The 22,856-nt window shown below is 60.3% G+C and overlaps 1 protein-coding gene across 7 annotated transcripts in view; it reads right to left on the bottom strand.

The window, feature by feature from the left end:
* Window positions 1-3,213: 3,213 nt before the first annotated feature.
* Window positions 3,214-22,856, bottom strand: part of LOC120584192 (low affinity immunoglobulin gamma Fc region receptor II-like) — a 57,831-nt gene continuing 38,188 nt past the window's right edge. For 3 of the 7 annotated variants that reach the window (XM_039839859.1, XM_039839857.1, XM_039839858.1), the window contains exons 6-9: window positions 6,672-6,794; window positions 5,380-5,427; window positions 3,641-3,678; window positions 3,214-3,499 (exon numbers count right to left, since the gene is read on the bottom strand). In XM_039839859.1, coding sequence (XP_039695793.1) covers window positions 3,413-3,499; window positions 3,641-3,678; window positions 5,380-5,427; window positions 6,672-6,794 — 296 coding nt within the window. In that variant the 3' untranslated portion in view covers window positions 3,214-3,412. Of the gene's footprint in view, window positions 3,500-3,640; window positions 3,679-5,379; window positions 5,428-6,671; window positions 6,795-7,421; window positions 7,677-10,069; window positions 10,325-11,160; window positions 11,182-13,443; window positions 13,653-14,310; window positions 14,640-22,856 lie in introns of those variants that run through there. The other 4 variants (XM_039839856.1, XM_039839855.1, XM_039839861.1 and 1 more) reach the window with 4 other exon arrangements.

Consider the following 22,856-nt stretch of genomic DNA (forward strand, 5'->3'; position numbering starts at 1 on the left):
TGAGAGAGATTGCCTCTGGGAACAGGACTGAGGGGTAGGGCAAGAAACGGCCATTTCTCGTTACATGCCTCTATTACACAGGTCCAATGATGTGCGTGTTACTTTAATAGAAAGTAAAAATGTATTTAACAATGAAAGAAGGCGTTGTCTTTATCAATACATTCAAAGATACCCACCCGCAGACAAAGCATACGGCCACGCCAATATGCAATGAAGGTGGAAAATAACAACCAAAAGGTACTGGGAATAAAATAAACAAAACAGATCACTCTTCTAAATAAACCTCGAGTTAAGAAGAAAATAAAACTAAAGCCGTGGATTGTTTAGAAACAAATAATGACAGGAACGCATATCAAAATCTAATAGATGTGGCCAAAACAGCAGTAAGAAGAAAAGTTACAGCCTTTTGTGGATTCGTTTAAAAACAGATGTTTAGAAAAAAATGAGTAATATAGTAAATCTAAATAGAGTAGAAGAAAGAATACATCAAGAAACAAACAAAAGGCAAAGACTCGATCATCAAATCAAAAGCTGCTGTGACGAGTCTAATGAAATGGACACACCTTCTGATTATGACATACAAGTACGGTGATTGAGGTGGGTGACCCTCCCGTGAAAAGCCAAGTAAGTTATGGCAGTTCACCTTCTCCGCCTTCCCGGAGACCGAAGTAGGGACGGGCAGGCGACCCAGTGCTGACCAGCACCACGTGATGGGAAGATTACTGGAGGAAGCTTTCCTCACTCTTAAGCGACGTGTAAGGGGTAGTCGTTCCCTTTCTTTCTCTAGATATCTGGGCAGGATGCACAGAACTGCTGTCACCATCTATCTGGCCGTTCCCGAGGGCAGCAGACAGAGAATGCCAGAACAGTGGACCCAGGTCCCGAGGTGCTGGAGACACCGTCTCTGGGCTTTGTGTTACATGAGATAATACATTTCCTTATTGTTTAAGCCAGTTTGAATGAGGAGTTCCTGTTATTTCCAGCAAAACTCACCCTAACTGGAAAAAAACAAAAAAACGACAACAAAAAAAAACAACCCAAGAGCTAGGTCTGAGAGAAGGCATGTAAGTACAGACTCATAAATTACCAAAAAATAGAAAACAGTACAGTGTGCAGCTGCATACCACGGACGATTTCTTAGGAGAGTAAAAATTTTCAAAATTGACTCTAAAAGAGATTTTAAAAAGCCTGATCAGACCAATAATGACAGGTAAAAAAAAAAATGTTTGTCAAAGATCTAGCCTAAAAAAGGCATCAAGCCCATCTGGCATCCTAGAGGAATGCTATCAAACCCGAATGAACTGGTAAGGGGGGGACCGCGACCCTTGGAAACTGCAAGGAGCAGGGTGGATTCGGGGAGGGAGGACGGAAGCCCCTCCTGGTGGTGCCACAGGATAGGCAGGGCTGCAGGCACCTGCTCTGGGTTTAACTCCCAGGAGACAGCTGGGGGTGGTGCTCTCGCCTGAAACCAGGGGCGGAGCCAGCACGACTACCCACATGGACTAAGAGGGGAGGCAGGGCCGTTCTGCCAAAGCAAAATAGGGCTCCATTACCAGAATCAGGGGACATTCATGGTGGGGGGCAGGGCGGGACAGTAACATCCTACACCTCAATCAGACTGGCAGAAATGAAAAATGCCCAGGATCGGCAAGGGGTCAGGGAAGGGGCATCCTGACATGGTGTGGGAGGACGTGTAAGCTGTTGCTTTTTAAAGGACAACACGAGAGTTTTCTTTGAGCCAGCGATTCCGCCTCTAGGAATTTCTCCTGCAGAAACACCACACACGCCATCGAAAACATCATCCAAGAATGTAGCTCATTGAAGCCTCCTGCATAAGCACATGCACAGGATGAGCCTCTGACGGTCTCAAAGCTATAAATCTGTATTAGAGGCATAGCAAAAAACATCCGGACATACACAGCAAATGTCCAGCACTGGCGACCCAGAAAAAAGGGTAGCAACGTTGGCAGTGAAGACAAAAGGGAACTTTCCTTGTTACTCTGTATTTTCTATTGTTTGAGCTTTCTTGCTTACGATGAGTGTGACTTTTTGCCTATGTGTATTTCTGAGCACGTAAAAATATAATGTGCCCGAGACAGGGGCGCAGGTGGCCTTCCCTTAAATGTCAGCACCAAGTCCTCCCGGTTTGCGTGTTTACAGGTGATCTTCATTATCTTTTTTGCATATCTGTTTTAATGTTATAAAAAATATTCGTGTAGTGAAAACTTACATATGAATGAAAGAAAATAGGCTGCCACTATGTAATTAGTAAAGGGACACACATCGTTACTATAAAAATGGGTCAGAGTATGTGAACGGGAAAATCACAAAAGCAGAGTAGAAATGGCCGATACGCCTAAACTCTCTAAGGCTACAGCGCGCAGCTTGGCATCTAGTAAGGCCCAGGACCGATCACGGCCGTCGCGGTCCCTCGTTGCTGGAGCAGCGCGCGAGCGTGGAGTCTGACCGTGGGACCACAGGGCGACGACGGCCCTGGCCACCAAACGCCCAGCGCCAGAGCACCGCACCGGGAAGCCGTGTCAGGGGCCCAGGAGGAGGAGGCCCCTCCAGGGGCGCCCCCCGGACCCCCAAGGAAGCCGAGGGCCACGGCTCTGACCTGCTGGGAGGGCGTCCCTGAGGTCATGTCCTTCTGGGAACTGACAGGATAACGGCAGGGCAGGAAGAGTCAGCAGTCTCCACCAAGGCCCCGCGTGAAGCACAGCTTCCTTAGAACTGCGTTGCAACATACAGCGATTGTTTTACGTGCCAGGAGAGGAAGAGGAAGAAGACATGGAAAGACCATGAACCACTGGAGCGAGAGCGCTCGTTTCAGGAAGAGCGACGCCCACCCGCACCCTGCCCAGCCCCCGGCCCGCCGCACTCCCCTCCCGAGGCTCCTGCATCAGCGAGAAGGCCCCGATCGATGGACTGGATCGATCGATCGATGGACTGGATCGATCGATCGATGGATCGTCTGCACCAACCAGGGGGCCTTTCTGCACTCGTGCTGGGGGTGGGCGGCGGGGAGGGGGGAGGCTCTTTGGCCCTGTTTGACCTGTAGCCAAAAATGGAAAAGGAAGAGGCGGATTCCGCTTCCCCAAAACCGCCCGTCGTGTGTCGGCGTAGGCGTCCATTCCAACAGTCCCAATCATGCGCATTTATCTAACTTGTCTCATGAGACCTATAACGCAAGCATTTCCCGAGTTGCTTCAATCTCTTAATAAAAGTAAGTTTTATGTGACAGAGGGATCGTGACAGTGACAAGTGCTGAGGCGCAGGTCGGTACGGCCCGTCATCTGGGAGCACGTGGCCTGCGGCTTTCCGGACTCATGCAGGTAACTCCGAGGGTTCAGGCCGGAAGGCATGGATCCGGCCCCTGGCCCTCCTCCCGCGTCCCAGGCGAGACCTTCAGCTACATGTTCTGGTAGTCCGACGACTCCGTCTCCTCCTCCAGAGCCTCCGGGTGCAGGAGGAGGGAGTAGGTGATGCTATTCTCGTCCTAGATGGACACACAGAGAAGCACGGGGTGGATGGAGGATGGAGAGGTTGAGAGCTGGGAAAGGGGGAGGGAGAGGCAGGGAGAGGGAGGGCGTGGGGGAGGGAGAGGGTGGTGGGGGAGGGAGGGCAGTGGGGGGCTCACCTTCACTTTTGCCTCCCCTTCAGCATCCGTGATGGTGGCTGTGGGCGGGAAGAGCAGGTGGGTCCGGGCGCTGCTGTGGGAGCAGGCCCATGGACGCTGCGGGCCAGCCGAAGCCCAGCAGACCCAAGGACACACGCTGGCCACGCCGGCAAGGGCCACATCCTGTTCAGAGGACTGCTGGGCCCCCGGTGGCGAGGCGCCATCTCTTGAGATCTGAGCCCTCGGGCCAAGCCGGGTGCTCAGTGCCAGCGTGAAGCCAGGCTGGACTTTTGCAGCCAGACTTCAGGGAGTGAAGACTGAGGGCCACACACCCCATCCCCAGCCAAATGGGGTGCCTCTTTGTTGGAACTTCCAAGAATCTGGCTACTCGGTGACATGAAACAGAAAGCGTGAGCGAGCAAGGGAGGGAGGGAGGGTGGGAGGGAGCGAGTGCCCCCTCTCTGGCCCTCCCTGGTGCAAGCTCGGGCACACCCAGCTCCCTCGTGTTTCTGCGGGGCGCTTCTTCATCTGGCGCAAGCAGCCCCCTGAGTCTGCAGAGCGCAAAGCTCAGGAGGCAGGAGGAGTCTGAGACCAGGTAGCCAGTGTCCACTATCGTGGCCCAAAGTCCACTATCCCGTTGGCCACACTCCCAGCTCTGGAACAGGCCAGTCTTGGCTGCTCTGACGGCCTCAGACACTCCCAGCAGCCTGGCTATGCCTCTGGGAGCCCAGCCCAGTCCTGGCCGGAAATAAATGCCTTGGGAAACACCTGCATGCCCGTGGGAGTGGGCCACGCGTCCCACCACGGGTCTCAGGCTGTCTGGGCTTCTGGCCAGGTCAGCTTTCGCCCTGGTGCAGACTCAGGCTGAGGGACAAAGGGCCCTGCCCGAAGCATGCTGGACGGCGCCATTCGCTCAAGCTCTCAAATCAGTTGCTCGGCTCTGAGTTCCCGGCCATCGGCCATCGAGGGGTCCTGAGGGCCTCTCCTCCTAACTCTGCTGTCCCCACCGCCCCCCACCCCTGAGAAAGCCTCAGCTTCCTTGGTCCTCTGGCCCCAGCTGCAGCTCCTGCTCCCTTTACACACTGGCACCTGGGCCAGGCCGTGGCTGTCACTGGTGCTCAGACCTCGGAGCTGCAGGGCCTTGCAAGTCCTCCAGGCCAGCTGTGCACTCCCTCAGTGAGACACCGGACCCATGGGAAAACGACTCACTGCAGGCCCCACTGCACGTGGTGACAGAGCTGGGGCCAGACTTAGCTTAGAACCGAGCTTTGCCCACGAAGCCACTAACACCCCCAGGACTCTATGTCCCCCTAAGACCACCCCACCATGCTCCACAAACATGGACTCTCAGCAGCCAGGTCGTCCCCCGCCCCTGCCCCTCCCTCCTGGACCCCGGCCCTCCGTCCTTTGCCTCAGTCTCCCTGCGTCTAATCCTGTCCTGTGCCAACTTTGCCGAAGCCACTCAGAAAGACCCCCATGGCCCTGCTTTCCTGCTCTGCACGTTTCCCGCGTTCCTAGTCCCCAAAGCTGGGACATGGCCTCCCCTCCCCACCTGGCAGAGGTGACCCTCTCAAGTCCAGAGATCCTCTTTAGGCCCAGGAGTCAGTCTCAGAGCTGACCAAGCGATTTGAGCCCCTGCCCCGCTCCCCTCACCCCTGCCTTCCCTGTGCTCCTAGCTGAGCTCACGCAGGCTGCTCCTTGCTCAGAGCCACCTGGCAGCCCCGGGCGGGGCAGCATGAGCCCCCGGGGGCTGCACTCACCTGGTTCCTCAGGTAGGGTGTCTCCCATTGCCCTGTGCTCAGGGGTTCCTGGGAGGGTTAGGAGGGCACACAGCAGGTTAGTAGGGTTATGGGGCAGGGCCTGAGTCGACAGGATGGACCGGGTGAGATTGGCTCAGAACCAACACAGACCCCTCCCCACCTGCACAGGGACCGCCCAGGACTGTGGAGGGCGCGTCCAGCGACACACAGGGCGGCCCCACTGCCTCTTCCCTAGGCCCACTCTGCCTCTGAGCAGCTTCCTCCCCGCCCACAGCGCTGTGTCCGTGTGCGTGCATCCGTGGACCGCGAGTGTCACAGTGTCTTTCTCAGGGGCTCCGGGCCGTTTCTGCCCCGAGCTCCTCTGAGCCAGGGGTCTCCGGGGCATCTCAGTGCGGTGTCTGGGGCCGGTTTGCTCATGGCTTCCAGCCGCCTTCTCTTCTCCCTGGACTCCGGGCACTGATCGGCCTGAGGGCAGAAGCTGCCTCCACAGAGCTCAATCATTTGGCCGGTCAGTCAGTGACCAAGTGTTTACTGAGTGCCCAGTGGGTGGCAGGCACTGTGCTAGGCGCTGGGGGGACGTGATGGGCCAGGAGACAGGCGGCTGCCGGCAAGCCCTCACGCCTGCAGACCTCTCCCCGGCCCTCGTGCGCCTGGCCCCGCCGTCTGCTCCCCGCCTCCGCCGCCGCCCCATCTCCCCGTTTTTCCTGGCTCTGAACCTCTGACTTCGCGGCATCCCCCTCACGCTCCTGCGAGGCCTGTCGCCCCGCGTGTCCTTGTCTTCCTGGCCAGCTGCCACCCTCAGACCTCGCCCCTGCACAATGAGAACACCTGGCCCTCAGCGCCGCCGAGAGAGCCTCAGCCGGTGGCCGCAAGGCGCCTGGCCCTGTCCTCTTTTCCAGGTGAGGGAAGTCGGCAGCTCACCCAGGGTCACACGGCTGTGGAGCCAGGACGCAGGCGGCTCGGAGCTGTCAGCACACTGTCGCCCTCTGTGAGGCCCTCGCTGCGGCCCTGACGCTGTCTGTCACAGCGGCTATTAACCCCTCAGACTACGGCCATCTGTTCGATCTGCTCGTCCTCTGACTTGCTATGACGCCACGAGCTCCGAGCGCCAGCCTGGGCTCCCTCATCCTGGCGTCGCCCACGGGCTCGGGCACCGCTCGACATACGAGTGGACGGATAAAACTTGGGGCTACCTCTGCACGCTGAGAGTTCTGTAGCAGGAGATTACAGTCGGGGTGGGGCCGGGGCAAGGCAGGAACCGACGACGAGAGGGACTGAGAGAAAGCACAAACCTGAAGTCTGCTTTCGCCTGAGACGGAACCAGGCCACCACGGCGATGACCACGACTGTGGCAGCAATGCCAGCGACCACAGCCACGATTGCCGTCACCAGCAAGGTGCTGCTGGAGCTGGACCCTAGGGAAGACAGACCTCAGGCAGGCAGCCCCCTCCCCGTGCCGCCCCCGCCCCCCGGTGCTGTGCCCAGTGCTTGTGCCCTGGAGCAGCTGTGCCGCGGCCACTTCCAAGGGCAGCCCCTCTCCCCCACCTCAGCCACCCAGGGTTTCTGTGGCTGGCCTTGCGTCCCCCACGCCAGGTCTCCGCCAGCCTAAGTCTGAGTGTGCAGGACAGAGGGACAGCAGGGAGGCGCCTGAGGCCCCACAGCTGGAGGCACCGTGGTTGGATCCCGCACAGCCTGCAGCTGTCGGCACAGGCCACGCCTGAGAGGGCGAACGGCATGAGTGAGAACTGGAAGGTGGGGACCACCTCAGTTTTGGGGGTGCCAGGAGCTTCGGGGGCCCTGCACCCGTGAGGGAGGCCTGCTCAGCTGCTGTCCTGGGGTGGTACCTGCATCTCCACGTGGCGCCACAGACTCCTCACCCGGCCCCTGCCCCTCTCTGCCCACTGGCCAACACTCAGCCGGCCTTGTGCCTCCGCTCTCTGCCCGCTGCCCGTGCTGCTGCGGCCGGTCTCGGGCCCCCCGCACAGCCCACGTGGCCTGACCGCCCAGCCCCTCTCCCGCCCCCCATCCGGGCTGGCGCCCACCTCGGACAGCGATGCTCACGCGCGGTGACGAGTGCTGCATCTGCCCTATGAACCCCGTGCAGTGGTACTCGCCGCTGTGGCTGCCGTTTGCTCGTGGGATGGAGAAGGTGAAGTTCAAGGTGGAAAACTTCCTGGGTTTTTCGTCCTGGAAGAACGTGACCTTGTACAGAGGCTTGTCCTTCCAGCTATGGCACCTCAGCATGATGGGCTCGCCCTCCTGGAACAGCAGGCGGGGCGTCTGGAGCAGCAGCCAGTCTGAAAGACACAAAGGGGCCACAGGACCCAGGAGGTGACTCAACTCTGAGACCCAGCGGATCCCAACCCGTTCCAGTTAGGAACCCGAGCGTCCCGGGCTCTAATCCTGGCGCCTGGGTCATGAACTTGTGACCTTGGGCAAGAAACTTAACTCTTCTGGGTCTCAGTGTCCTCGCCTGAGGAACTGGACACAAGCCCATCACCTCCAGTGGCTCCGGGCTCCCCTCCCGCCCCGGGAGAAGGCGGCCACAGGCCGCGGCAGGCAGGACGCAAAGGACCAGGGTAGGGGCATCCAGTCTGCAAACCAGACACGTGTCTTTGGGGACAGTAGGACGTCACGGACGCCCAGCGAATATCGGCCTATTTGACGAACGTTAGGAAATGCGCAGCCGCTTCAGAGTCTTCCTCTGAGAGCAGGGTCTGCCGCGCGACCTCCTTCCACACCTCACGGAGGAAGAAAAAGCACTTGCTCCATCTGTCACGCAGGGAGGAGCCCACGGTGGGAGCCGAGACCCCAGCCTCAGCCACGCACTTCCTTCTTCCAAAGCTCCAGGATAGCGCAGAGCCGGGCGGGGGACCAAGGGGGCTTGGGGGAGCGGGGCTGCCGAGGCGGTGGCGACGGCTACGCACGCACCCTCAAGCGCTCTGGGCCCTGGCAGCGCGTTGGAACGAGGCCGCCGAGCGCTGCACGGGCTGGCGAGCCTGGCACGGATGCAGGAGGGAACGCTCGACGCCGAGGCGTCGGTGACGACGAAGAGGAAACTCTGGGCCACGGCAGCCGCGGAAGGACCAGAGGGCACAGGGGCCCACCGGATGCGCCGCTCGCGTGCCCCGCTGCGGGGCACAGCTCCAGCTCACTCATCCTTTGCCACCCTGCATATTCGTCCCCCTAGAGCACCGAGTCCTTGGCCACACGCCCCTCTCTGGGGCGAGGCTGATGCCTCTTTCGTGAAGACTGGGTCAGAGCAGGTGGGGATGCTGAGAATTGTAAAGATTTCTCAAGATGGAACAGAACCCAGAGAAAACATCGAAGCTGCCGCCATGTGGCACCGGTGACCAGTCCTGTCACACGCCTGGGTGATCCCCTGCAGAGCAGCCGTCTCCCCTGCAGAGGCCCCGCTGGGCTCAGGCGATGCCCAGACAGAGGGAGGGGGCCGCCTGAGCCAGGTTTGTGCAAAAGGCCACCTTGGTCTCCTCGAGGACCCTCCTCGGTGCACATCGGGGGCAGTGTCCAGCTTCAGGTTCAGGTTCAGGTTCAGGTTCAGGTTCGTGGCTCGTGTGAGACGCCCCTCCTCAGATGATGGAAGGGCCGGTCCGCCATCTGGGGACAAGCTCGTCCGCGGGGACGCGGGGCGCTGCCGCGTGTCGGTGGCGCCGCGGGCGTGTAGAACGTCCCCGGACACGTCTCCATGCCCCGGCCCCGCGTCCTGGGCAGGGGGCTGCATCCCAGCCGCAGGCCCCTGGGCCCCGGCCGGGGCCCGCGCTGCCGGGCGAGCTCGGCGGGCTCCTGGACCGTTCCCGTTTCTCCTCCTCAGCCACAGCGCACATCACGCCTCCTGGTGCAGCTCGTGGGGCAGAACCTGTCGGGGGCACGGGGCCTCTCTGTGGGCCCGCTGAGATGCGGACACTGGCTGCTGGGTGGCCGCCTGTCTTTCCCAAGTCTGGGTGGGTGCTGACGCTAAATCGGTGAGCAGGGCTGGACCTGCGTGGGTGGCAGCTCATCAGGGTCTGGCCAGGCACAAGTGCAGCTATCTGTGTTGGGGTCACACTGTCGTCCTGCTGGCCACCACCATGCTCTGCCCTCTTGGCCACTGCACCTTCTGCCTCTGTGCAGCTGCTGTGACTCATGTCCCAAGTCTGGCCGCCATCTGGGCTGCAGGCTAGGCCCCAGCATTCCTGGGCCCTCCTGGGACAGACCCCGTCACCCCGGCTCCTGAACGCCCAGGCGCCTGGCCACCCCCACCTGGACCCACGGACTGCACCGCCTCCCTCATCTTGACTACGGCTGAGGGGCCGGCCTGAGGCCGCAGAGGACGGGGGCGGGGGCACCAGGACCCTTCTGACCCAGGACTCCTCCCAGTCGGGGACCCTGAGGCTCAGGAAGTGAGCTCATCCTGTCTATGTGGCTGGAAGCTTCCAGGCTGGGACTCGGCTGAGCAACTCTGTGCTCACTAAGCCCGCGTGGGCCTTTATGATGCGGGGCTCCCTGTGCTGCCTTCACACCCCGCAGCCCGTCTGTGACCTCCTTGCCCAGTCGGAACCGAGGCAAAATGGCCTCGCATGTGAGAAACACTACCTCCCCCCACGCAGCAGGAGAGGCGTGGGGCGTGAGGACGGTGACGGGCGCCACCTGTCACCGCCCCACCCCCGCCCCACCGGCCGGGCCCACTGACCCGCGATCACGTCCAGATGCACGGGGTCGCTGAGGCTGGTCTGGGCCGTGTGGCACGTGTAGTTCCCGCTGTCACTGATGCTGGCCGTGAGGCTGTAGCTGGACTGGGCCTGAGTCTCCAGGGAGTCGCCGTTGTGGAACCAGCGGGTGGAGGGGCTCCCAGGGCCGGGGGCTCCCTCGCAGGTCAGAGTCACGTTGTCCCCCTGGAGCACGTTGACCCAAGGAGGCTCAAGGCTCAGCGTGGCCTTCGGGAGCCCTGCGGAGGGCGGGGAGCAGTGGCGACATCAGGAGAGGGGGCCCTGGGCAGACCTGAGATCCAGACAGCGCAGTCCCCATGGGCTCTGCTGGGGACACCAGGGGTGGAACCCGCCCAGAGCTGTTCGTGACCGGAGGTGACTGCTCTTGCCGCTAAACCTCCAGGGCACAGGGGACAAGTCCTCTCGAGGGCTCGGCTGCCCATTGGGAGACGCAAGAATTTCCAGAAGGGGTCAAGGCACACAGTCTTGGAGTAAACACGCACTCACCACGGGCCCTGGGCGGGTCCTGCTCACCCCCACCTCACACACACGCGCACCTGCACGCACACCAGTTGACCAGTGCAGGCACCCGCCCTGCTGTCCTGGGAGGCGGCCAGCATGTAGAACGGAGCGCCCAGTGGGGCTCACCCCACCCACGGCGGCCAGTGCTGCCTCATCCTGCTCCTGTCCAGGCCCGAGGCCCTCAGATACTGGCCAAGACAGGACAGGCTGAGCAGACACTCGCTGACACGTGCAGACACTCACAGACACGTGCTGACACGTGCAGTGCCCGGGCTCTCTGATGGCACGATGCACTGCTTGGAGGCAGGGAGGCGCCCACGTGAGAGCATCTTCTGTGAGGACACCCCGACGTCCCAGGGCAGCAGGACAGAGAGCTGTGGCACCTGTGCACCTGGGCCACCCTCCCTGCCTCCCTGGGGGTGACTCGTGGCGACTGCTCTGGCTCTGCCTGGGCATGGGGCATGGGCGTGTTTGGGGCACCTCCAGGTGGGGAGCTGGGAGCAGAGGGCGGAGCGGCTGGCGGGGTGGGGAGGCCGTGAGGGTGGTGACTTACCAGGCGCGCTGGCAGCAGGAGCTGGAGGAGACAAAGCAGAATCAGCAGACGCGTGGTCCTGAATACTCACCGCCCGCAAACCCCCTCAGCTCCCTGGCCTTCTCCGTCTCCATGAAACTCGCCTATATCGTCCAGGCCTTTACTTGCCCAGCCGCGTGTCACTGAAATGGCCACCATGTTCAAACGGACACTGGCCTGCCCTTCCGACCCTTTTCTCTAGTAAGCGTGCCCTCCGTTCTCATGGTGATGCCCGCCCCTTCCTCAGCCCCGAAGCTTCCTGTCCTCTGCCCCCAGGCCCCCGTCACTCGAAGCCTATGCCTCCCTCCAAGCCTCGTGGAGACCTCGCCTCCTCCCCCGGGAGCCGGCCACCTGCCCGCAGCCCCAAGCCCCTTCCCCGCTTCTCCGGGGGCACTGTCCCCTCCAGGCCGTGGCCGCTCCCCGCCCTGCGGCCCCCGCCCGTCCTCTCCAGCGTATCCTGCTCTGCTGGGCCTTTCTCTTCTGCATCCCCAGTTCCTCCTCCTCAGCCGGAACGTTCCCGTCAGCGTGTATCCAGGGTCTTTCATTAAAGAAGAGCCTCTCGCCTGACCCCACGGATAACCCCAGACTCCTCCGCGCCGTCCCACACCGACTCCCCCGTGTCCCTCCGCGCAGATGCGCCCGCTGCTGCTGCCAGCCCCGGGCCCCTGTCGCCCTCGCCAGCCCCCTGCGCACGCCCGCTCCTGCCCCAGCCCCCCGCGACCTCCCTGCCGTGGAGACAGGCGCACGCATTCCGTTCTCTCCCTGTTACGTGTACTCCCACCGCCCACCCAGCTGTCCGGCCTGTCCCCCCGCTGTCCCCCCGAGCCCCAGCGCCCAGCAGCAGATCCCTGGACCCCGGCTTTTCTCCCACATCTCGTGTGATCATTAATGGGTGACAATGCATAGGCTCTTGGCGATGCTCACACTGGCAGGCCCCTCTTGAGGCCTATCAAACAGGTCGGAAAGGCTCTGCCCAGCGATCCTGAACCCAAGTCAGGCACCTCCAGAGCTCGGGATAAAGCAGAGCAGGCCAGCCAGCCCTCTTGGTGGCAGGCCTTGCAGGAGGCAGGTGAAGTGGCCACGGGGCCGGCGTGGGAGGGCGGGATTCACTGCCAGCGGCACAGCGCCGAGGCGTTGGCGAAGCCGGTGACTCAGCCACAGCCCCAAAGGGTTGTGACCTCAGTGTGCAGCTAGCTGGATTTGGGGAAGCAGGGTCGGGACCAGGGAAGGCCGGGTCAGGGGACACTGTGAAAAGTGAGCCGCCCAACAATGAGGACCTAAACGTAGTGGCCCAGGTGGGCACGGAAGATGGAGCAGACCCTCGGTGACACAGCAAAGGGGCAAGTGGGTTAGAGTGCCCGGAGCCCTGCACAGGTGGCCAGCGGGCAGCGGCCGAGAAGCCGTCCCGGCGGAGGCCCGAGCGTGCCCCGCAGTGTGAAGGGCGAGGTGCCTCGCGCTGCCCTCCATCAGCCCCCTCATCCTGCTCCTGGGACACTCCCTCTGCCCCAGTGTCACCCCGCACGAGGGCCGGGGGCTCCCAGATCTCACCGCCCGTCATGCACGTGTCTGCCCCTGGCCATCCCAAGGTGGACGTGAGGTGGGCAGCTGCAGGACTGGGCCCGGGACACAGCCCTGGCCGCAGGGCTTCCCACGGGGCCTGCCATGGACGCCGCCTCCCCAGAGCCTTCGGCCCTGGCCGGAGCCGAGTCCATGGCCAGCGCCCGCCTCAGCCCAGGACCGGCCACGGATGGCTAGGTCCCACATTGGGTGGCTTCAGTGTTGCCCGGGTGGCGTGTCATATGAGCCACCGGCCCTCTGTGCTTCTTCCCGGGGAGAGAAGAGGCTGCCACTGCCTGGAGTGAGCTCAGGGCACGGAGAACAGTGTTCATGGCGCCCTCCCCACCCGTCCAAGACGACGTGCACCTTCCCCCCTTATGTGGCTGCTGCGAAACGTAGGCCTCTGAGGAAGGAAGACGGCCTGGCCACCCAAGTCCAGGTACCCCCGTGACAGCAGGCCCTGCCGTGGGGGTGGCAGAGCATCAGGGACCCGGGTGCTTCGTGAGACTGGGCTGAAGGCAGCTAAAAACCGCAAAGCCTGCCAAGGCCAGCAGCGTCGTCCCCATTAGCCTTTGACCTCCTGGTTTTCCTGCCCTGCGTCCCAGGCCCCCTCGGCTGGCCAGGTGCAGCACCACCCAGGGGGCACGCCTCGTGGGAAAGCAGGCTGCCTGCACCCACCCCCTCCGTCCCCTGGGGACCCTGACTCACCCAGGAACAACAGAGTTGCCCACAGCAGCATGGGACCCCGAAGCTGGTGGGGGGCGCAGTCGGCCCGGGCACGCCGGGTGGCAGGGCGGGGCAGGGCTGAGGGGACCGCCATCACCTCCTGGCCAGGTCGCTTGCAGCACCAGCACGGCAGGCACAGGCTTCTAGGAGGCTGGACGGTTATCACTGAGCAGGACAGACCAGCTCTGAAGCCAAAAGAGGAAGTGAGGAGAAGCACCCTTTTATCACAGGCCCCTCCCCGCCCTTTCCCCTGAGGCGCCCTCCCTGAAGACACAGGGCTTCCCAGAACACTCGCTCTGCCCCAAATTCACAGAATTTTAGGAACTGGGGCTTCCCCACCCTCCCCCGGGGCAAGCTGGGCTTGGGCTTGGGCTCTGGAGGACAAGGGGACGGCCACTTGAACTCAGCTCAGGGCCTCCTCCCCAGCTGTCTCTCCACACAGGTGATTGCGCGGCCTATGACGCCAGGTCCACCTGGAGGCACAGACTTGGGCCCGACTACCCACCGGCCACCCAGCACCGGGCTTTCCTCATCCTCATGGCCCCAAACTCACTTTGGGTTGTGGGACAGGGACAAGGATGGGTGTCGGCTGGCGACGGGTGTCACACTCGTCCTCACTGTCCCCTCCCTCGTTCACTCCCTTCCTCATCCACCCATCCAGATACCTACCAAGTGCCAGCTCGCGCCCTGGTTCTCTATCTTTGCCCCCCGTTCCCACCCTGTCCCGTCGCCATGGCAGGTGACAGAGCATGGCTCTGTGAGTCTATGTGGGAACGCCAGGCCGCTCCCAGAACGCCTGGTCCCTCGTCCGCCCTCCGAGTAGGGCTTCCCAACCTCAGCACCCCTCACCTTGGGGCCAAACGGCTCTGGTCGTGGGCACCTGTCCCCACGCAGCACCCCGGCCGCTAGGTGCTGGCGACACCCTCTAGCTGTGAAAATTAAAGCGTCTCCAGGCGCTGGCAAACATCCTGTGACTGAGCGACACCGCTGCCAGGGCTCTTGGAGACCAGGTGAGGGTTTGTGCACTGGCAAAGCGTGTTGTGGTGTCCAGGAACGCTGGTCTCCGCTGGCTTTCTGTCCCCGTCCTCGCAGCCAAGGACCAGGACACACCAGAGGACAGGGACACACCGGCATGCCTCACAGGGCCCCTCCTGGCCCCTTTCCAAAGGCACCTCAGGAAGCACGGTGTAATACCCAAGGAAATGACAGCAAAGCCTGCGGTCCCGCCCCGGCCCCGGCCCGACAGCCTCAACAGCCTCAACAGCCCCACCCCTCGGCCACAGGCTTTCACCGCTGGCCCCTGCTGCCCCCAACCCCAACCGCAAATCTGCCTCTGCCTCTATCTGATTTGGGGATGGAAAAGTCAGATCTTTATCCAGGGCATCTTTAACTCTTTTGTCGCGGACAGATGGTTATTGTTCTACTCGGATGCTTCTGCTGAAGTGACAGGAAGGGCCCTGCTGAGAGCTCTGGACACTGACACGGCCGCTGAGTCTCGCGGCGCACCGTGGGTTCGGTCAGCTTGGCTGGCGAAGGCTCCGTGGCGTCCGTGCCACACCAGCGCTGGAGGCCTGGCCCGAGTTCACTGGGACTAGAGGCTGCTGACCGCGTGGCAGAGACCGCTCGAGCCCATGACACTGGCACGAGAATCCCGGCCCTTTCCCCTCTCGTCACGAAGCCCTCCTCCTGCTCTGCCCGCTGCTCCAGAGACCCTGCTGCCATCTGTATTTCTGAGGCTCCAGCAAAGCGGGGCACCCATCTGCCTACTGGGCTTGCCACGGAAGACCCTGCTTGGTCCAGGATGCCGGTGGCCCCGCCGTTCTGCCTGTCGCGACCTCTCCCTGACCCAAGCCTCTTTCTCGGGCCTGCGCGCCGCCCTTGCCTGACGCGTCAGACGGCCCGCCGTGGCCCTGCCCGTCCCTCTCTCTGCCTCCACCGAACGGACGGAGAGCGGAAGCGGAGATGGGACGAGCAGGGGGCCCGCCCGCCAGGCCGCCTGACCCGCAGGGCTGCCGCCTTCCCGCTCCTGCACCCCGGTTCCAGTAGCCTCCACTGCAGGACACGGCTTTTGGTGGCACTGCTCGGGTCTGTCTCCACTCGCGCAGGACTGGTGTCCCTCGTGCCTGGAATGCCGGCTAACTGTCCACGGCTCCGATGTCCACACCGAACCAAGGCCTCGCCTGTCGACCTACATTTCAGGCTCCAACGGGAATCACCAGGAGACATTCATGACTCACTGTTCACTTCCCCTGGTGGGTCCCTACTCCCCTGGCCAGCAGTAAGTAAGGCGACGGCTGCCTCAAAAAGTCCCCAGACTCTCTAGACAAAGTTGTTCTTGTGACAGGACAGCCCTCGTTTATCTCTGGCCGAGCCAGGATGTGTCTGCGCTCGGCCACAGCGCCCGCTGCCCTGGGATTAGCACTTCTGAGGAAGCTGACACTCGGCTACACAAGGTCACCGAACAAGCCACTTGGCTTAAGATGGGTCTTTTTCAGCCAGGTCTTTCTTGGATCTATTCGACCTAAGGTGCTTTGAGTCCTGGGACTGTGGCTTTGTGTGATCAAAGCGGGGTGATCGATAAAGTTAATTCATACAGTAAATCGAGACCACAAAATCAACTCGGCCCAGAGGCCAGGCCCATGTCACAAACCTAGGTGAAGTCAGCATGCACTTGCAGGAGACCACTGTCGAGGGCCCATCTCAGTCTCCGGGCCCAGCCTCGTCGGGCTCACCTCATCCTACAGAGTGGGACCTGCTGGCCTTGGGAACCCCACCTCCCAGCTCAGCCACCTCTCTAACTTGCTGTGCAACTCATTCTCGCCCCAAATCCCTCTGGAGAGTGCCCCGCCCCTAGCCCACAGACTGCTTTCCTTTGGATAAAGGACATCGAATTTGTTCCTCAATTGTCTGGTTTTATCATTTGAAGCAGAGAGCTATATACCGTCAACACACTAAGAGACCAAAACTGATCGTTTGGATGCTCTCTGGCAGGAGGCACTCTACATACTTATCTCTAATCTTTACGACAGTCTTGAAGGCAAATGACACCCTCCTCGTGTGCACACTGAGAAACTCAAAAGGTAAACTGAGGTATGTTACAATTTTTAAGAGTTTATTTGAGCAAATTTAACTCCAGCAAAGCAGCACCAAATCGGCAGCGGACACCTGCGCGGAGAGAGAAAAGGCGGGGCTCAGCCAGGAAACAAACCGCTTCATCCGCTGTAGCTTCATCCGCTGTAGCTTCATCCGCTGTAGCTTCACCCGCTGTAGCTTCCGCACTCGTGTTAATCGGAAAAGCCTAGCTGGCGGCTTGTGACTGGCTGCGAAGGGAACAGACTACGCCACCCCAAAATGTTCCTCTTTGGCATAAGGATTATTTTGAGCTGATTATTTTTAAGAAACAGCAGACACAGGAGAAGCCCTGAAAACCAAGTAGCAGCTCCCGATTCGTGAGGGTCACTTACCTTAACGAGGGAAGTCTCCACGGTAAGGGCCGCCCCTCTGTGTAGCGGAGCGAGAAGAGCGTCAGAACAAACGCTCATCCATGGAGAAGGCGCAGATTCCACCTGAACACGCTCACGCTCACGGTGCTTTCCTGACAACCTCCCCAAGCTGCGCCTCGACTCCCTGCCGCCCGCAGGAGAAACCCTTCCTTTTGCCTCTAGCGGAAGACAGTGTTCAAGGTGGGCCACTCGGTTTTCTGGGCACTCCCATGGACACAGGACCTTTACACACTATGAAAATTGTGTGTTGTTGTTGGGGAAGGGGTATCTCAGCCAAGACCACAGAAGGGCAGAGGGAAAGTTGTCCTCCCAGCCCGCCCCGTGCAAACCAAAACAGAAAGAGGGGTCTCCCACCGCCGCCACCGCCGCCGCCACCACCGCCACCGCCACCGCCGCCGCCGGGGAAACACCAAAGAAAGGGCAAAAGTGGAACAGACCACGAGGCCACGTTTCTCAGAGGAAATGGCCGCACGTTATTCATTGGAAATCGAAAGCTGCCAATGAAATGCGAATTCTTCGAAAGGGGCGGCTTGATTTAAAATGGATATGTCAGGAAACAGGAAAGATCAATAATTCGAAAATCAGAGGAGCGCAGTGAGTGAGAGGCGGGGTCTGGGAGAGCCGGGTCTGAGGCCTCGCCTCCCGCTGGCCGCGACATCTATCACCCCCGCATCACCTGCCATCATCCAGCCATCATCCATCACCCCCGCGCCGACCGTCACCCGCATCGTCCGTCACCGGGCACTTCGTTCTGCCCCCCTAAGCTCGGCCGCCTCGCTCGGAGTGGGGCTCACACCAGCGCCCCCTTTACAATGTCGCTGCGGAGACTGAACGGTGAAAACGAAATGAACCGGGTCCATTTCAAAGACTTCACTGGCCGTGGGCGGCGTTCGTGGGTCGGGCAGCGTCCGATGCGGCAGGCAGGGCAGAGCCCCAGGGAGCCCTGCGAATGGAGGCCGTTCACAGGCAGAGGCGGCGGGACAGGAAGTGGCGCTGGGCCAAATGTCACCTCTCTTTAGGGGACGGCGGGGGTCTATCAGGCAGCTACCTCCCTAGTGCCGATCAGGACGCCCTGACTGGCTGGTGTCAGATCCCACCTCCCGGAAAGCAGAGCTGTCACTGAGTTGGTTCGGTGACGTGGGGCCCAGCACAAGTGACTCCATTTTGGGGCTGTCGTCTGGTTTTTAACAATGCTTAACACAGAACCTGGCTCCTAAACTTGGTCTCCACCGTTGTCCTCCTTGAAGACTAGGAGGGTCTGGTCCTAGGGGACAGTGTTGCCGGCCTTCTTGCTATGAGAAGCCGGATCAACGCTGTAAACTCTGGCGGCTGTGGCTCTGACACTCAGACCCCGGCCACCAGATCCATTTCCATTTCCTGCTCGGTCGGGTCCTGTTCCTCTTCTTCTTAGCCCCCTGACCACCCTGTGATTGTTTTATTGGTCCTCTCTAGGGTTTCCTCCCTCCAGCCACTTCTTCAAGAGACGAGCCACCTAGGCAACCCACAGCCAGCTGCTGACCCCGAAGGAAAGGAAGTCTGAGAGCAAAGGAAGCCACAGCGGGGAAGCCGGGGGGACGGACGACTGAGCTACGGGGGCGCTGGCTGTGGGCGGCCGCCAGGGCTACCGGCAGCTTCCGCAGGCCAGCCAGGAACGTCCACTGGGTTAATTTTGTGGCGAGTAGAAGGCCGGCGTCTAGATTCGTTTTATTGTTATTCGTTTTTGCGTGTGGGCGTCTGGTCGTTCCAGCACCGTTTGCCGAAGAGACTGTCTCCTCTCTAATTCCTCTGCTATTTTCAATTCTGCCCCCGCCCCAATCCGCGCGTCTCTTCTTTTGCCGATAACCGGATGCTCTTCGGGGTTCTTCTAGCTGTCGCCAGGCCTCCTGCTCATTGACGCGTCTCCAGTTCACGCCCGTTCAGGCTCCAGACACTGCTTCCTCTTTGGTGATAATTACCAGGCTGAGGGGGCCCATCTCCCACGACCTGTCATGGGCAGGGTCCTGTCACGATCCCAGGTCAGCCCCGGGCATGCTGCTCCCTAGGGCAGCACAGCGAGAGGTGGGGACAAAGAGACTGGCCACCGCCAGCACCACCCTAAACAGGTGCTGTGCCAGGGAGAGAGAGCTACGCCTTCCCTGGAGAGACGGGGTATCCGCCAGGTCTCCAGAGCAGGAGTGCGGCGGGTGAGGGGTCAGCAACAGGTAACGGTTCGGGGCTCCCAGACTCCATCAGCACCGAGTGCCCACTGCTCATCCCTCCTAACGGGCGGGTTGCCAGGGAAGAGCAGACCCCGAGAGGACGGGGCCACGCATAGGGGAGACCCCTGGCTGCAGCAGGTGAGCTCAGCGGGGATGACGAAAGGTCATGGTGTCGCTGGCTGCGGAGCTTCGTGGAAGAGTCTTCAGGGCCTCCGTCTGTCAGTTGGGAAACTGGGAAAATTTAGTTTGCACAAGAAGATGCTGGGAGTCCCCAGCTCAGCATCTGTCCTCTTCCGAGGCCCTGATCTCAGTGGAGGCCCCGGGAGTTGGTGGCCCTGGAAAGACGCAGAGCGGGTGGGCAGGCTGGAGTAAACTGGGGCCCTGGCAGAATTGCAAAAGTGAAGCCAGTTCTTCCGGAACCGCCGGGGAGGGTGACAGTGAGCCTGGCGATGGCACCGAACGCTGAGCGAGGGAGAACTTGCCCAGGGATGGGGATAACCAAGCACTGCATGGCTCGGCAACACCCAGCGCGCTGAGCCTACGCTGCCTCGACGCTCCTGAAGACACGCGGCGGGTGAGCAGACAGAAGCCTCCGGCCTGAGGGACGCTCACTGTGACAGCGAGGACGGGCCCCGCGGCACAGACACAGCCCGTTCGCCTGTATCAGCAGAGCAGGAAGGAGCTTCGCATGTGTGACTGGGATCGAAACTCGAGAAAAAGTGTGTTAGAAAAAATGAACGTTGATTGTAGAGCATTAAACCGAAAGGACTTTGCCTGCAGACACGTCGGCAGCGGGCAGCACGGGGGTCTGAACACCAGTGTGAGCGGAGACGGGGGGCTGAGAGAGGCGAGCCTGCGCCGTGACAGGTTAGCACAGCCACAGAATTAAAGCCGTGTTTCTATCCCAGACAACACAGCCTCTGGGAAAACGAACACCAGTATCACAGGTGGTGAAAGCTTAGCCCAGGAGAGGTTCCAAACTCAGCTAGTGGCGAGGAGGACAAGTGGAAGAGGCCAGCACCACGGCCCGGCTCCAGCCCACGCAGGCGCCTAGTCCTAATTGGCGCCAACTCTTAGTCACTTCTGATGAGCACGTTTAAAACACACTATTTCTAGACAGAGACAGGAGGGAAAAGGCAAATGAGAAAATGACGGGCCAACAATCACTCTAAATGTAAATGGATGGAACTCGCCAATCAAAAGGCACAGAATGTCTGGATGGTTCAAAAAACAAGACCCAAATATATGCTGCCTACGGGAGACTCGTTCCAGCTCTAAAGACACATGCAAGCTCCCAGCAAAGGGGTGGAAGGGAATATTCCAGGCAAATGGAAACCAAAGGAGCGTGAGTGTAGCCATCCCTGTGTCAGAAAGACAAACACTTCAAGCCAAAAATGGTAACAACACATAAAGGTTATTATATGACAATAAAAGGGTCCGACATGAAGAAAATATAACAACTATAAATAGAGACACACGCTCAACATCAGAGCACTGAAATATATGAAGCAAATATCAACAGATCGAAAGGAGAAATAGACAATAACACCCTGTTGTAGTGAACTTCAATGCCCCACCGTCAGCGTGGACAGGCCATCCAGACAGAAAACCGACGACGTAACCTTGGGATGGAGCCGTACTCTGGAACAAATGGCCTTAGCAAACACAGGACATTTCGCCCAATAGTAGCAGAATACACATTCTTCTCCAGTGTATGCCCTCAGAGCATCCTCCAGGAGAGACCACATGACAGGGCACAGAACAAGCCTCAGAAAATTTAAGGAGATAGAAATCATACAAACTGTCTTTTCTGACCACAATGGTATTAAACTAGAAATCGACAACTGAGGAAAGCCAGAAAATCTGCAAATGTGTGGAGACTACACAACACGCTTCTGAACAACCAGTGGGGCCAAAGGAAAATAAAAAACTGTCTCGAAACCAATGAAAATGGAAATACATCATATGATGCAGCAAAAGCAGTTCTGAGAAAAAGTCTATAGCAATAAACGCATATATTAAAAAATTTAAGAAACATCTCAAATATACATCCTGACTTCATACTTTGAGGAACCAGAAAAAGAACAAGTAGACAAATAACAAAATAGCCAAAGAAATCTGGGGGAGAGGGGAAGCCGACAAAGGATTCATAGCTAGAATAAAGAACTCCAACAAATCAAGACAAGAAGACAGACAACCCATTCAGAAAGTGCCCAAAATACTCACACAGACACTTGACAAAAGAGGGTCTCTAAATGGCCAGAGAAGCACATGAAAGGGTACTCAACATCATTACTTTCCGAGAAAACGCAAATTAAAAACAATGAGACACCACGAGGCGCTGAAGGTGTTCAGGACACACCGTCCCAGAATATGGTCCCTTGGCGTGTGGAGTATTTCAAGCCGCAGGAGTCAGAAAGAACGGCAGAAGCGGGAAGGTCACTCCGACCTCCCGCCTCGCCCTCCCCCCCTGAGCTCAGGAGGAAATGTCCCAGGTGAAGGGTGCCCTCCCCGAGCTCCGAGGAAGGGAGACGCCCCGCGAACACAGGCGGGGCCTGGAGCCGAGAAGCCGCGTGAACAAACCGTGTTTACTCGGCACCATCAGTTGCCCTCGGCCCAGACCTCTCCGCCTCCTCAGCTCTTCTCGAATTCACTGTGTCCTTGTCTCGAAGGCATGAGGGCTCCCTTCTCTGGTCACCTCGAGTCTCCGACCTCCATGGGACTCCCGTACCTGACCATGCACGTTCGGAGCTACGTTTCTTTCTCTCCCCTTCATCTGTCTGCGTCAATTTAATAATTAGACCAGCCCCAGAACCTGCCAGGGGAGAGGGAAGTTTTCCTCCCTTGAAGCACCTACCTGCTTAGCCGAAACTAAAAGCGTTGGCAACACCAAATATGCCTCAACCAAAACCAAAACCAAGACCCCAAATCGCCCAGCAGACCGGGTCACTGCCCCGCTCAGTCCCTCTGCGACTTCCCATCGCCGTTCGAGACGACAGCTAAACCCTCCCGGTGGCTGCCGAACCCACCGCCCCTCCGCCGCACCGGTACCGAGCAAGGCCCGCGCCCGCGCCCGCTGAGACTGGGACCCCCGCTCCGCCGGCGGCCGCAGGAGGCGTCTAGGCGCTGCATGCGCTCTGGGGACCGCCCGCCCCACGGGGCCCTCTGCCCTGCGTGAGCACGTGGAGCGCAACGTGTCACCTCCTGGGGATCACGTCGCAGCCGACGTGTCCTCCGGGGCTGGCCGCGCAGGCCGCGTGCTGCTCTGCACCGCCCTCTGCTGAGCAGAGCGGGCGGTGCGCGGCCGGTCCGCCCGGCGGAGGCCGCTTCTCAGGACCACGGACTCTGCGGCGGAGCGCGCGGGAAGCCGCGGGGCGCGGGGCCGGCCCGCAGCGCGGGGGAGCCGACTGCCGCTGCTCTCGGCCACGCGCCGGCTTTCTGCTCGAGCGACCCGGACTTCGGACAGCGGCGGCGGCGGGGGAGGCGGCTCCGCCCGCCCTCCGGCTTCCGGCCCTCGGCGGCGGGTGGGATTCGAGCTGCGGGGAACCCTCGCCTTCGATCCCAGGCTCCCGGGTCTGCAACTCCGCCTGCTGCGCCCCTGCACCGGGCACTACGTGGGGCTCCTCGCACCCACAGGTGCGCTTCAGGAGGCGGGAGCCCGGTCCTCAGGCTCAGGTGCCGCGAGCTGCCGGAA

Source organism: Pteropus medius, unplaced genomic scaffold (assembly GCF_902729225.1).
Source record: "Pteropus medius unplaced genomic scaffold, Ma_sr-lr_union100, whole genome shotgun sequence".
Lineage (NCBI taxonomy): Eukaryota > Metazoa > Chordata > Mammalia > Chiroptera > Pteropodidae > Pteropus > Pteropus medius.